Source organism: Mastigoproctus giganteus, chromosome 7 (assembly GCF_048544385.1).
Source record: "Mastigoproctus giganteus isolate SK-2022 chromosome 7, ASM4854438v1, whole genome shotgun sequence".
Lineage (NCBI taxonomy): Eukaryota > Metazoa > Arthropoda > Arachnida > Uropygi > Thelyphonidae > Mastigoproctus > Mastigoproctus giganteus.
In genome coordinates, this window is record NC_143581.1 from 184,281,058 (window position 1) to 184,296,816 (window position 15,759).

Here is a 15,759-nt window from a genome sequence, read left to right on the forward strand (position 1 = left end):
GGTTTGGGGTTGCGTATCTCTACTTTAAGCTACATTTTATTGTTTTTAAAAAAATATATAGATAAAAAAAGTTATTCCTTTAGAAAATAATTTTTCTAAAGGAGCAACTTGATCACTACAAATTTCAGATTCCATTACATCTGCAATGAGTTCCTTTTCATTCATGCATATCTTGAACCATGCAATGTCTGCATCCACTTTAGAGCAATCTTCAAAATAAATTCCCTCTAATTTTAGGTGATGACAAATCCTCAAAAATATCTCAACTATTATCAGACTGTTCTTTGCTAATATCAGACTATTCTTAAAACAATAAAAGAAAAGTTATATTTTTTTAGGATGTAGTTGGCTATAAGGATGAATAAAGATGAATGTTAAGATACGTTAGAATTACATCTTCAAGCAATCAGTTCTGCTACAATGCGGTACATGTGTTCCTAAAAATCTCCACATTATGGTATTTCGCGCATTAAAAACAACATGACATTGGAAAAATAGGAATAAGGGCACACAAAAGAAAAATTTTCAGTCTGGTAAGTAAAACACTAAAAAATGTTAGAAACCCAATGAAATTGATAACATAGGTTTAAATATCTTAAATTTCTAATAAATAAATAAATATTACAATAAATATAGCACTTTACCTTGACAAGATATGAAGTCTGTTTGATTGATATTTCTGTTCACTGACATTTTCTTTTGAAATTTAAAACAGTAAAAAAGATGATCAATCAATAATGACAAACACAGCAAGCACAAAAAAGAAGATTCTGAAAATTTATTTATGTTTTTTATATGATTGAAGAGGAGGGGAAATACATCTCACCATAATGTAAAAACCCACAGAATTCCAGCTATCGGTATTATTGCAAATGCAAAAAGATCAAGTTTACTACCAATTTATAATTAGACTGTGATAACAGAAAAGCCCAATAAACCGGGAACTGCAAATTGTTTTTATTGTTTTATGGTAGTGACCTCCAGAAATGTTCTTCTCCACTCATGCTATCCCGCCTCACAAAATACAGAGAATGATAAGTTTGAACAGAAAATCTTATGAATACAGAGAATGATAAGTTTGATAATAGTGTTTCCCAACAAATACAATTACAGTAAATGGGAAATATGGCTCTCACACATTTAACATTATTAAAGCTTCATAAACTTGTATGTATTACTGCACAGTCTGCTACGTTCAGCTTGATGCTGTATTTTACGTTCACCTGGTGTTACTCACAGACAAAATCGCACCTGAGCTAATGTGAAAATCGCATTATAATTGCATTGTTCACTAATATATTTAATGGGCACCTCCGTGGCCAGGTGGGCAGGAGCAGCAGTGCGTAGCACACGCTTCTTGATTAGACCAGGGTTCGAGCCCGTGATCACCAAATACGGAGGATGCGGAAAGGTCAGGGAATGACCACCGCACATCCTGGGAGCAATATGGTCTTAGTTGCTAATGCTCCTAAAAACCAAATAAACAAACAAACAAACACTAATATATCAATCATGTTACAGCAAAATCATGTTGCGAAAATGCACGTTATAGCAGAACTGTATTTTGAAATATTTTCATACTTCATTTTTATTCTCTCTTTCATTCTCACACATGTGTGCAGTAAACTCCCTTTACAGTGCTCTCAAAGGAAATTTTTATCATTTATCATTTCTTCAGAAAAGTATATACAGAAAAGGCATGCAACAGAAACTGATTGTCTGTGAGACAGAGTTAAGCAACTGTAAGTGGTGGTCATTCGTTAGCCTTATTGCTCTCTTTTGAATGGAGTCAAAAAACTTGAGAGATTTGGAGCACCATTCCAAATGCGAGAACAATATTTGATGGTATGGTAGATTTGAGATTTATACAGAATGAATAGTTTAGAACAGGGGCGGCCAACGAGTCGATCGTGGCTTTAATTTCAGTCGATCACAACGAATTTTAAATATAGTCATCCCTCGATTTACGCGGTCAGGTATACTACCAAAATTTTATATTGCGCAGCGGGTTTTGCTACTTGCACATTATTTTTTTTTATTATTTTTATTTTTTATTTATTTTTTTTTTTTTTTTTACGAAGCTTCAAAAATAGGAATAAAGATATTTTGAAAATTTATTTTTGTTTTTTTTGCATGATTGAAGGTTTCATTGAAGGAGAAATGTCGGTATTATTGCAAATGCAAAAAGATAGAGTTTCCTACCCGTTTATAATTAGATTGCACTTGCAGAAAAGCCCAATAAACCGGAAAGTGCAAATTGTTTTTACTGTTTTATGGTCATGACCTCCAGAAATAGCTTTAGAGAAATATCACAAAGACGTTCAAAACTGATTCTTATAATGATATAACCAAACAGAGCAATAAACTGTGGGGTGTTTGTCCGGTTATTTTGGAAACAACTTTCTCATTCGGGAATCCTCTTCATCAATTATTCTACGTTAGCTATTCAGACAGAATATTTTCCCGGTCTGTGCAACTTAAAGTGTTAAGTTTGTAAGCATTGCTTTTGTTGTTTTAATAACTGGACAGTACTTATATGTTAATTTAATACCTTTTGATTTAAAATGAATACTACAAAAAAAGAGTAAAACATATCATTTTCATCAAGAGTCGGAACAAAAATACTTTTTTGTAAGGGTGAAAGAAAAATGTAGCTGTTTGATTTGCAATGCTTCCGTGGCTATACCCAAAAAAGGAAATTTAGAAAGGCACTTCAACGCGCTCCATGATAAATACCACTCAGATTTTCCGCCGAATAGTGACCTTAGAAAAAATAAATTAGAAGAACTTAAATCCAGATTATTCGCAGAGCAAAATTTCTTCATGACATCTAATTTACAATTTAAAGCAGTAACTGTAGAATCATTTAAAGTGAATCATCTTCTTGAAAAAAAATGCAAATCATTTTCTGATGGTCAATTCATCAAAGATGCATTTTTAGAAATAACAGATTCTCTTTTTGAAAATTTTAAGAAAAATGAAATTAAGAGTGCCCTTCAAGATCTGCAATTATCTCGAAATACTGTGATGCGACGCATCGAAAAAATGAGTAAAAATGTGAGCGAACAATTGCGTACTCATATTGCTAATTGTGTGTCCTTTTCTTTACAACTTTATCTACAGATGTCAGTGATACAGCTCAGTTCATTTTTCTTCATGTGATTTTCGATGATTCTGCCACTAGAGAAGAACTGCTGGTTATGGTTTCGTTAAAAGAAAGAACTAGAGGTATTGATATCTTTAACTCATTCAAACATTTTATTGAAAATATTAAATTACCACTATTTAAGCTCATATCAGTAACAACAGATGGAGCTAAAGCAATGACGGGGCATCTTAACGAATTCATCGCATTGTGCCAAAAGGATGATGAATTCCCAGATTTTTTGAGTTACCACTGTATCATCCACCAACAAGTGTTAGCCAGCAAAAGATTAAATACTAAAAGTGTTATGGACATCGCTTTGAAAATCGTGAATTCCATCAGAGGACAATCTCTTCAAAGGAGACTTTTCAAAATGCAACTCGATGAAAAAGAACCAGATTTGATATTACACACAGATGCGAGGTGGCTGAGTCAGAGTAAGTTTCTACAGAGATTTCAAAATTTGCTAAATGAAATTAAAAAATTTGTTGATCAAAGGGAAGTTGATTATCAGCAGCTACAAGATATGGAGTGGTTGTGTGATCTGGCTTTTTGGCAGATTTTACCAGTAAATTAAGTGATCTGAATTTGGAATTACACGGAAAATATAAAAATGTGGGTCACATGATTAATAGTATTTCTGCATATAAATATCAATTTTTGGCAATGGCTAAGGAACTCAAAGAAAAAAAATTCGACCATTTTGCAAATATGCAAGATCATTTGCAAAAATATCTTGCTTTTGAATTTAATAGTGAGAAATATGTTTCTGAAATTGAGAATGTTGTGGATGATTTTGAAACCAGATTCAGTGATTTTAAAACAATTGAAGAAATTGTTCAATATATTTCTTATCCATTTAATGTCGACTTAAATACGAAACAAATTGCAGAAAAAAAAATCGCTGTGATTTTTCACATGGAGAAAATATTACTTGAAAATGAAATTATTACATTGCAAAATGATATCTTCCTAAAAGCCAGATCATCAGAAACAGACTTTTGGAAATATGTTTGCCGAGAAAAGTACCCAAATGTTAAAAAATGCAGTGAACTTTTAAATTGCTGTTTTGGTTCCACATATCTATGAAACAAACAAAGAATCGCTGTGCTCTTACGGACTTGCATACAGAAGATTCTTTACGGTTGGACTTATCACAGTATATCCCCAATTTTGAAAGCTTGGCAGATGACACGAAGACGCAAACTTCGCATAAATTAAAAATTTAAATACGTATGAATTTAAAATAAGAATTCTGAATTGTATTGAATTTTAAAATTTATAAACATTTTTCAATATGTGTTGATTAACTTTTTTAACCTTGTACAATGAAATTTTTGAGATGGTAGATCGCGGCACATTTTAAAGGAAAAAAGTAGATCGCATCGCAAATTAAGTTGGCCACCCCTGGTTTAGAAGAAAAGTAACACCAGGGGGTGAGAAAGAAAACAGAGTTTTTTGATGAAGAGGGAGTAATATTTGTGGTGTTCTTATGCCAAGAGAGAGATTAGAATTCAGGATAATCCCTAATAGTGATATGTAATCTTATCTAGAAATCTGAATTGTTGTTGTTGTTGAATGGTTTTTAGGAGCATTAGCAACTAAGGCCATATTACTCCGTGAATATGCGGTGGTCATTCCCTGACCTTTCCGCATCATCCGTATTTGGTGGTGACGGGCTCGAACCCCGGTCTAATCAAGAAGCGTGTGCTATGCACTGCTGCTCCTTCCCACCTGGCTACGGAGGCGCCTAGAAATCTGAATGTCATCGAAGATAAGCATAGGAACACTACACTCTTTTTTTGATGTGCACTATGCTTGCTTTTTTGTTACATTTTAACCTTTTTGTATGTTGTTAAAAAGAATGAAAATTTTTAAAAGCATTTCATTAAATTTAACTAAAAATATTTTGTATTGCGGTATAAATGTGATAAATTGATAAGTGCTGTATTAACACACTACTAATAATAATGCTGTCATTAAATTTCTTGATACTATGTTAAACACAAACAATACAGTCAGTTCTGCTATAACGCTGTACATATGTTCCTAAAAATCTCCGCATTATGGTATTTCATGCATTAAAAACAACAGGGCTCATGGGAAAAATGGGGATAGGGACAGAGCACTCAAAAAAAAAAAAAAAAAAAAAAAAAAAATGTTGTCTGGTAAGAAAATCACTAAAATAAGTTGTTGTTGTTATTTGGTTTTTAGGAGCATTAGCAACTAAGGCCATATTGCTCTGGAGATATGCGATGGTCATTCCCTGACCATTTTGCATCCTCCGTATTTGGTGGTCACGGGCTCGAACCCCGGTATAATCAAGAAGCATGTGCTACGCACTGTTGCTCCTGCCTAACTGGCTACGGAGGTGCCACTAAAATAAGTTAGAAACCAAATAAAATTCTAACACAGATTTAAACATCTTAAATTTGTAATAAATAAATAAATATTACAGTAAATATAGCACTGTAATATATACATACTAATTGATATTTCTGTTCACTGACATTTTTTTTTGAATCATAAAATTTAAAACAGTAAAAAAGATAAACAATCAATAACGACGAATATGGCAAACAAATTGCACAAGTGAGATACAAAGTAAAAAAGTACGAAGCTTAAAAAATAGGAATGAAGAGAAAATTCCAAAAATTTATTTATGTTTTTATATGATTTCAATAAAGGGGAAACACATTTCCCCATAATAATGTAAAAACCCACAGAATTCCTGCTATTGGTACTATCGCATGTGCAATAAGATCAAGTTTACTACCCGTTTATAATGAGATTGCACTAACAGGAATGTCCAATAAACCAGGAACTGCAAATTGTTTTTATTGTTTAATGGTAGTGACCTCCAGAATTGTGCTCCTCTGCTCACACAATCACAGCTTGCGAAATTTCTATTCGAACAGAAAAATGTGAGCTCCTGAAAACATGAGTCAGCCTACAATATCACATATTATCTCGTGAATAAAGCAAATGACAAAAGTGTGTCTCTGACCAATACAATTACAGTAAATAGAAAATATAGCTCTCACACATTTCAGGTTTGACATTTTTTAAGCTTCATAAACTTGTATGTATTGCTGCGCAGGTCACTACATTCAGCTTGGTGCCGGGTTTTGCATTCACCTGGTGTTACTTGCAGACAAAATTGTGCACGAATCAATGCGAAAATTTCATTATACTCGAATTGTTCCTTAATACATCAATTGCACTGGAGCAAATTCGCGTTGCAAAAATGCACGTTATAGCAGAACTGACTGTACTTGTATCCATATATATACATACAAAAGGATTACCATTACTAAGTGAAGACTACCCAATGCACTGGATGGGAAGAGTGGAATTCAGATAATTCCAAACAGTAGCAGCACAACAAACTGATACCATCATGCTGAAATTATTATCAGCGATCTCTCTCTCTCTCTCCCCCCCCAACCAACCAACCCACCCACCCACCCCGGGAATTAAATAATTTTCCAACACCTGCAAATAGCTCTGCTGATTCCCTGATCCATCAAAGAAATATGATGGGGAATGAGCTGAAAACGTACCTCACACTATAACATGTGGATGATCCTGAATTTAATGAACATAATGTGGGTTCCATCTCTATGAAGCAAACGTACTGAAGCATTGAACTCAGATATATAACATGTTCATTACTAAAGATATGCAAAAACCAATTCAGAAGTGTTATAAAGTGCTGCAACAATATTTCACAAGCAGAAAAATTTCCTTCATTATCAATATCTGACACCTCACAAATAAATCTGGCTTTATTTGTGAGTTGTTACACAAACCATGAAGGCTTGCACATTATAAGTCTTCTATTACAGCATGATGACAGGGTGCACAGCTCATTTGTAATGCCATTTTGGCTTGTCCGATAACTGGTCATAATTCAGGGCAATTAAATGTGTCCTGAATTATAATCAATTATTGGAAGGTAAGTTCCCTGTTCAGCAAACAGAATCAAGCCAAATCTCATACCACTAACAAGCTGACTATAGGGGCTTGATAATCACTTTCCGCTCTCTTTATTGAGAGCACTTGATACGCTGTAGATTGGTCCTGAATGCCCACTTTCAGACAAGACACTTTAAACAAATCTGGGCTAGTCTATAATACCATATTTTTGAAGCAGCAGCTTTCTCACTCTTCTTGAAATTCCTTCTTCCTTGATATTATTCATGCCTTCCTTAATCCAATAATTTCCCAAACAATGATTAGTAACACAAGTTGTAAATGAAAACTTTTCTGATACATTTAATTAGCAATCATATTTTCCACTGAAATGACTGTCAGTAATTTAATCTTAATTTTCATTAGAAAATGAGGATTCATAGATTATTTTTACCACTCAATAGGTTCATAGCTTATTTTTAATAATCAATAGGTTCATAGCTCTGCCTATTATTAAATCAATATGAACCTATTGATTTAATAATCAATAGGTTCATATTTTTAGCCCTCAACTGCCTTAAAATACATAATGCATTTAATTTGCTTCTGTTTTTCATTGGAATGTGTGTTTTACTGGTTATTAATTACTGCTCATTTCCTTTAAAATGCATTTCATTCCCCAATAGTTAGCACTCTTTACACTGCTGATATATTATTTCAGAACTAGCAAAACAGTCATTTGTATTCATATAGGTTGAACTGTGAAGTGCACACTGCTGATTCTAGTAAATTAAAGTGATAAAGGCATGAAACACTACTGATTTAGTGTACATTCCTGTACAGTTTGTACTGAAAAAGGTAAGGTTAGTTCATGCCAACAAGTTAACATTGGCAAATGATGCAAGAAAGCAAACTTATACAGCATCAGCCAAAACAAAATTAGACACCTCCCATTTCACCTATTCATACCCTCCAATAGGTTTTCTAGTTCTTCCTTGAATATATTTAAACTATCAGCGTCCACAACAACAAATGTAAATTTGTTCCAGCAATCAACCACTCACCGGCTTAAGGCAAACTTCCGCACATCTCTTCGGCAACTGTCCTTCCACAATTTGAATTTGTGCCCTTTCATATGTGTGGTATGAGCAAGAGGAAGAATTCCATCAGCCCTAAGCTTGCTCAATCCATTTAATGACTTAAACATCTCAATCAGATCCCCTCACGGGTGCCGTCTCCAGATGCAGCAATTTGCAGGATTGACAGAAAAAAAAAAGAAAAAAAAAATTTCCTGTTTATACTCCGGCACGACAACCAAGTCAGTAGAGTTTACAATAAATCGTCAATACAAATATTTATCGTATTTAGTAGTCACAGGCTTGAACCCCAGTCTACTCAAGGAACGCACGCTATGCACTCTCGCTCCTGACCACTGGGCTACATCAGGCTGCCTTTCTTGATAAGAGCAACCCTTTGTTCTGCTCAACAATCTTGTTGCCTCTCTCTGTACTCATTCCAGCAGCTCCACATCCTTAAAATTAGGCCTCCAGACATGTATGCAGTACTTAGGATGTGGCCTGACCATTATAGAATGGTATAATCACCTCCTTATCACTGCTAGCAAAATTCTATGTATATATCTGACAAAACCCCACGAGCTGTCCTGGCTGCCTGTCTGAATTACTCAGAGAACTTCATATCTGACTGCACAATTACCACATATTTTTCATTTTCCACTACCCTGAGTGTATTGCTGCATAGTTGGTATGTTACTCTGGGGTTATTGCTACCCATATGCAGTACTTTGTATTTATCAATGTTAAACTTCAAATGCCATTTGTTAGCCCATCTGCCTAACTTTTCTAGATCCTGTTGCAGTAGCATACTGTCATTAACCACCCTGCCAACCTTTGTATCATCTGCAAACTTGGCCATTAAGCCTGATACGCCTTCATCGATTTCATTGATAAATATAAAAAACAACAATGGGCCCAACGCTGAAACCTAGGGGACTCTACTCATAGCATTAGTACACTGATTACCACTTTGTCTTCTACCACTCAACCATTCCTTTATCCATAGTAGCAACTTGCCCTTAATGCCACACTGCTCCAATTTGTACAGCAGTCTTTTATATTATTATTAGCCATATGGCACAATGAAGCCTGAGGCTTATGCTGCACCAGCCAAAAAAAAATTTCAGAGTCACCCTGAGAGAGAGAGAAGTAGAAAGGAATCATCAAGAAAGAGAAGAATGATGAGATCCAGCTCAGGACCCTGGGTGTGCCAAGCCCATAATCACCAGATGTCAGCCCCTGGGGCAAAAAAATTAATCGTATTGAGCAGTCACGGGCTTTAACACCGGTTCACTCAAAGAATGCAAGCTACTGCACAATCGCTCCTGAACACTTGGCTATGTCAAGAGCTTTCTTGAAATCCAAGTATATGATAACAAAATTATGTCTTGCAACCAGTTCACGACACAATCAATCAAATTGGTCACACAAGATTTCCCCTTGACAAATCCATGCTGTATCTGAGGTATAACTGCAGCCTTGTCTAGATGATCCTGCATTACTTCTTTTACCAGTGACATGATTATTTTCCCTGGAATGCAAGTTAAACTAACAGGACTTTAATTACTCATGTCACCATTTGATTCCCCTTTGTGAGCTGGGGAACATTTGCACATTTTCAGTGTGTGGAGACCTCTGAATCCAAAGATGCTCTCATAATTATGGCTAAAGGTTTGCTTACTTCCTTCACTGCTTCCCTTAATATAATTGGATAGATCCCATCCACCCCAGGTGGCTTTCTTCTGTTTAACTTCAAACAACAATTTCTCTTCCGCTTTCCTCTCAGTTATTACAAAATGATTTAGCTCCCTGTTGGAGGTTGATGAAGTTCTGGCATCCCCTTCCCTAAAGAATTAATTCGGGACTGATTCCAGCAAAAAACATTATCCATATTGTTTATAGAATGCAACTGTTTTTCGCTTGAATCTCTCCTGAATTTAGTGGCATAATCTAATCTGACCTTTTTCTTCACTAGTGGAGATGAAAACTCCTACTACAAATGAAGGTCCGGTTTAGAGGCCTGTCTATTGTATTCCTGTTGTCTCTACTCACTTCCGGAACGGCGTTCACGCTAATGCAAAATCATGATGTTAAGCAGCCAATCAGTGCAAAGCAAGACGTAGCCATCATTTTCTGTCACAAGGATCCACATGGGTAAGGTCTCTTTCTGAAGTTTAACTATTATTTGTTATAAATATGTAATAATTGTCAACATAATAATTATTTGAATTATCTGGAAATACCACATGAAGTGTTTTTCTTGTAATTAGTTACATATTTATGCCAACCCACAGTTAATATATTCAATTGGAAAATTGAAATTGCTGTAAGCCCTTTTTGCCACTGTATAGGCTGCACCAGGGAATTGTTTTTATTTCTTCCCCTTGTTAACTAAAAAAATAGCAGCTGACACTGATTTGACACATTTCATCACAAAACAACTTATAACAAACTCATCAATATCTAAAATTATTTCAAAAGAAAGGAAGTCCATAATAACAAAGCACACATCAAAATGTTTATGACAAAATCAAAATATAAATATCTGAAAGGTGTTAGAAGTAAATTTTTCTTGATAAATGCCATGCCTGCATGTATCTCTAATAATATTTGCATTTACAATCCAATTCAAACCAAATTTACAATATACATGAAAGGACCTCATTGCACCATAATGAGGATATTTTATTTACACTGCCACATTAAAACAAGATGGCCACCACTCAAATTATGGGCACAGTTTGTTTGGCAACTTTGTGTTTACAGTCCAATTCTGGCCTCTTTTGCAATATCTGTGAGAAAAGTCCTAACATAGTCTGAAGGGATATTCTTATTTTCAGAATGGAAACTATTTCAGTCTTGAAATAAGTCTGGAATAGTCTCCATTATTCAGTGTAGAAAAAAATAAGAAAAATGAGCTCTAACTCCAATTGGAAATTCGTGATTAAATTTCATAATATAAAAACAAATTAAAAACAATTAAAAATTAAGTGTAAAATAAAATCTTAAAAATTAATTACAACTATACCTTCTGTTGGCTGATAAAAAAAAACGAATTTTCTGAGGAATTCTATAGTATTTTCTAAGATAAGTATATAAAATTTGTTATTTTGATATTATGGATTTAATATGACAAAATCAAAACGTTTATAATAAATATACATGTACACCAAACACAGCACAAATTGTTGGACACAACAAGGATATCATAAAATACAGAATGTACTCTAGCAAAGATCAGTTCCAACATTGCTGTAATAAAAGTTCTTCGTTATATTACCTATACAATAAATTTACGAAAATATAACCATCCAATTATTCATGTATTTAAATACATGCATAAGGACAAATGAACGTATTATTCACTGGTTACAATTAACCAATGAATACAAAATTTGGCACTATACCTGATGCAATGGGGATGACACGAGTATAGTATATCTACACTGATGATACCGGAAAAAAGTTAAATAGATTATAGTTGTATATTAAAATGTATATACTTTTTTTCATAAATATACACTCACTTCTTTTATCGTTGCATCTTCCTTTATTTCAACATTATGTTTCTCCTTAGCCGTCTTTATAATAAGATTAATTTTTGTTTCACTAGTTACCTCTTCCTCCGCCATGATCACAACTTTCGCGTTTCAATATCAACGAGAGTTTCCGCTTCCAGGTTTCTGTTACTTTGCATTTATTGCAGCGCCATCATAAAAGAGTAATTTCCTTGTGCAAAAAAAAAAAAAATCTGTCTTGCATTAGCATTTCCAATCTGTGAAATGTGACCGAGGTCGAGAAAAACGGGCTTTATCTAAAAAAAACCGCATTTGAATATGCCGCAAAAATATTACAATTTTCAATGTTTTAGAGAATGTATATTTAACTTTTATCTTGTTTATATTCGTGTTTGACTCTTAGTTGAAAGAAAAGGAATACACTGTACTGTACTTCTTTTAATGGGTATAACTCAAAAATATGACACAATTCTTTTTTTTTTTTTATAAAAAGAAGAATCTTTATTGCAACGCTTAGAATGATAATTTACATAATAGTAGTTGCAACAGCCCCTCAAGGTACAGTGGACAGGGGTTAACAATATACTACAGAGCCATTATTCCCTCAAAAGCCAAAATACATAAATAAATAATAGAATGATAAATAAGTGAAATAAAGTACAGGAAAATGGAGAAATTACTTGAGTATACTACATGTATAGAACACTTAGTGAGTGTAAAACCATTTGTTTCAAAATACATAATATTTTGTATACATTGAAGTGATAAAGGATATGCATTGAAGTACATAAATATGTACATAGTTGATTGGGTTAAAAATATACTTTGCTCAAGACTCAAATTATAATAACAGTAGCCTTGGCCACCCCACTGAGTATTCCTTTCCCATATTGTCGATCTCGACAGAACTTGTTGAAGTCGACATCTAAGTCCTGGACTCAAGATAACATCTGCTGAGGAAGAAACCGGTCCGACAAATAAAGGCGTCTTTTCAGAAAACATAACTGGGGTATTGCTCGTAGACGTGCCGCTGGGATCCTCCATCCACAGTTTTCCCAGAAGGAAGGCGAGGAGATGAGACCGGTCACGAGTTTGACTGTTGTGACGAGCCTCCTTTCATTAATAAACGACATGAGCTTTGGGGTGTTAAGCGCATTGGCCATATCGGTGGTCCGGAGTTGAGGAGGCAGGCTAAATTTGTGGCACGCCCACTTGAGAAGCCAATACTCGAATGAGAAAACTGGTTTGGTGGTAGAGGGAAATGCAGATGCCCAAATCTCTGGAGCATAGAGAAGTGGCAGATACACTATTGTTGAAATATATCTCACCATGGTGGATTTGTCTGTTACATGGTGCAGAATTATGAAAAAGTTTCGGGGTGAATCTGTTTAATCACGCACAATCAAACAGTTGAAAGAGCAAATCACATGATTGATTCCAACATGCCCAGCTTTAGGACAGGGGGCCTTGAATCCCTCTCTGCAGTTAAAAAAAAATAAAAATAATTGAACTTACGAGACGGGAATCGTACCGACAAATGCCCACAAAATAGTAAGAAAAAAATAAAGGGAAATGTGGATAACTATGGATCTCTTTATTTCTCTTCAATATTTTCTCTCATTTCTCTCAATATCACATTTTTACTAATTGTGAGGTGCGGATTTTCATTATAATAATTTTAATGAACATTTTAAGATGTTCATTAAAATTAGTCATCTTAATATAACATATAAAATAAAACAACTCAAACTAAACATTTTAAGATGTTTCTTTGTGTTCATCGTTTGTATGAATTTAAAAGTTTGGTATCACAGCGTATGACAACGGTTTTCGTTGATTTTTTTGAAATTAGCTATGGCAATGTAAGGTTAAATATAAAAAAACAATTGAACAAAAAAACAATTGAAGTATTTTAAGATTTTTATTATTCATTGAAAAATTTACAGCAAAAAATATTGAAATTATTAATATTACCAACTAACTGATTTTTCATCAAAATATCCTTCATGAGATTTTATCACTGCCTTAGAGAAAGGTGGCATTCTGGTGATTACTTTTATAACAGTGTCTTGATTAACATTATTCCAAGCGATCTGCAAGGTTTCCCATACATTTTGTAAAGATGGGCAGACTGCATGGACTTGATGGTAAAAAAAAAAGAAAAAAAAAAAAACAAAACAAAACAAAAAAAAAAGCTCTATTGGGTTTAAGCCAGGCGATTAGAGAGGCCATGCCATAATTTGCAATGCCCCTCCTATTGTTTAGTTGCTAGAAGATCCCTGCACAGCTTAGAACTGTGCTTCAGACTTATAATATAAAATTTATTCCACAAAGTCGAAGTCCAAAGGATATTTCATTATGTTCAAGAATAATTTTATAGCCTCCTTTTCTTAAAACTCCTTCAAGTCGATGTCACCCACTCCAGAAAAATAGAAGCAACCGCGGATAATGACAGAACAGCCACCGTGCCTCAGTGTAAGCACCAAAACACTGTGAACAATAGTTAACCTGAAGGATCTGAAGTAATCCTTCAGGTTAACTATTGCTGTCTTCTGTTGCTCAATGAGATCTATCAGGCCCCTTCCTCCTTCTTCCCGGGCAATTATCAGTCTCTCCAAGGCAGCCCGCGGGTGATGTTAGCGGCTCTTGGTCATCATTGTCCTTGTCTTTCTCATGATATCCTCCAGCTCGGTGTCAGTGGAATCTATAACCCCGAAGGAGTATATTAGCCCTGGGACTGCATAGGTGTTTATGGCTTTAACAGTGTTCCATCCGTTAAGCTTTGTTCTCAGCAGGCTTCTGAGTCTCTGATGGTATTTTTCGGTCAGGCAGGCTTTAATTTCCTTGTGTTGTAACTGCTGAACCTGCATAATCCCAATGTATTTGTAGGCCTCCCCCTATGCCATGGAGGCCAGGTCCTCCCTGGCAGAGGGAGAGCATCTCCTTTAAAGATTTCTCTCCTGATGGGGATTGGTCTAGTTGTGATGTTTTCGACCTTAATGGTGCCATCGCCATTAAGGCCTCCATTTCGCCATCATTTCTCCTTGGAAGTTTGTCACTATCGAATTGACTTTGTAGATGTTCAGCGCCTGTATTAGCCAGCTATGAGGCACGGACTCGAAGGCCTTGCGGTAATCGATGCAGGCTGTGTACATGTTGAGACATTTCTTGTAGGCTAGCTCCATAACCGAGGCATCTATGGTGAATTGTTCCTTGCATCCTTTGCTCAGCTGCTTGAATCCTTTCTCCTGTTCGGCCATTAACTTCTGGCTCTTCAAGTAGTCTGATATCTTCCTAGTTATATAGCTGGTTAGGATGTTGTAAATTGTTGGAAGGTAGATCATTGGCCTATATTTTGCCGGGTTTCTTGTACTGTACCTTCGTCTTTAGGCTTCAGATATGTGATTCCTTGAGTGAGAAACTTCGGGATTGTGTCTGGGTGCCTTATCATTAGGGTGAATTGCTTTGCCAGGTGCTTTTGCGTGCAAGTGAGCTTCTTGTACCAGTAGTTGTAGATGTTATCTATTCCTGGAGTTCACCTGTTGTGAGAGTTCTTGACCGTCTGTTTTACTTCTTCTTCCCGAATCTCCCACTCTCTCATTTCTAGTACGGCCATGGTTTTCTTGCGTTTTTGTACTGTCCAGGTAGCTCGGCTGTTTTGTCTTACAGCCCTGCTCCATATGTTTCCACAGAATTCCTCAATCGTCTTTTTCTCAGGTGGTCCGTTCCATTGTTTCCCATCTTCTCCGAGATTCCTGTAGAAGCTTCTTTGGTCCTCATCGAAGATTCGGTTGTTAATTTTCCTCTGGGAATTCTCTTCGTATCGGCCTACTCTCTTTCTGAGTGCAAGGAGCTTCTACTTCAATCTGTCCAATTGCTCTCCTATTCTATGATTTTTTGTCTAATGTTTGCTGTGGACGCTGTCTCTCTTGAGGATGATCTTCATTTTCCAATTAATTTCTTACTCCTATTGCCCTGTCGGTACTGGTACAATTGGCCTATCTTGACTCTTAATTCTTCTATCTTCTGCTGAAGTATTCTTTCCGAAGCAGGTGCTCCCTTCTGTTTTCGGTTGCTCTGCTGCTGGTCTCTCGCTTCTTCTCTA

The 15,759-nt window shown here is 35.4% G+C and overlaps 1 protein-coding gene across 1 annotated transcript in view; it reads right to left on the reverse strand.

Moving 5' to 3' along the window:
• The window catches only part of LOC150083386 (ubiquilin-1-like), a 237,395-nt gene extending 225,576 nt beyond the window's left edge, over nt 1–11,819 (reverse strand). The window contains exon 1 of the mRNA XM_090377236.1: nt 11,664–11,819. Coding sequence (XP_090233362.1) covers nt 11,664–11,768 — 105 coding nt within the window. The 5' untranslated portion in view covers nt 11,769–11,819. The remainder of the gene's footprint in view (nt 1–11,663) is intronic.
• Between the last annotated feature and the right edge of the window lie 3,940 nt (nt 11,820–15,759).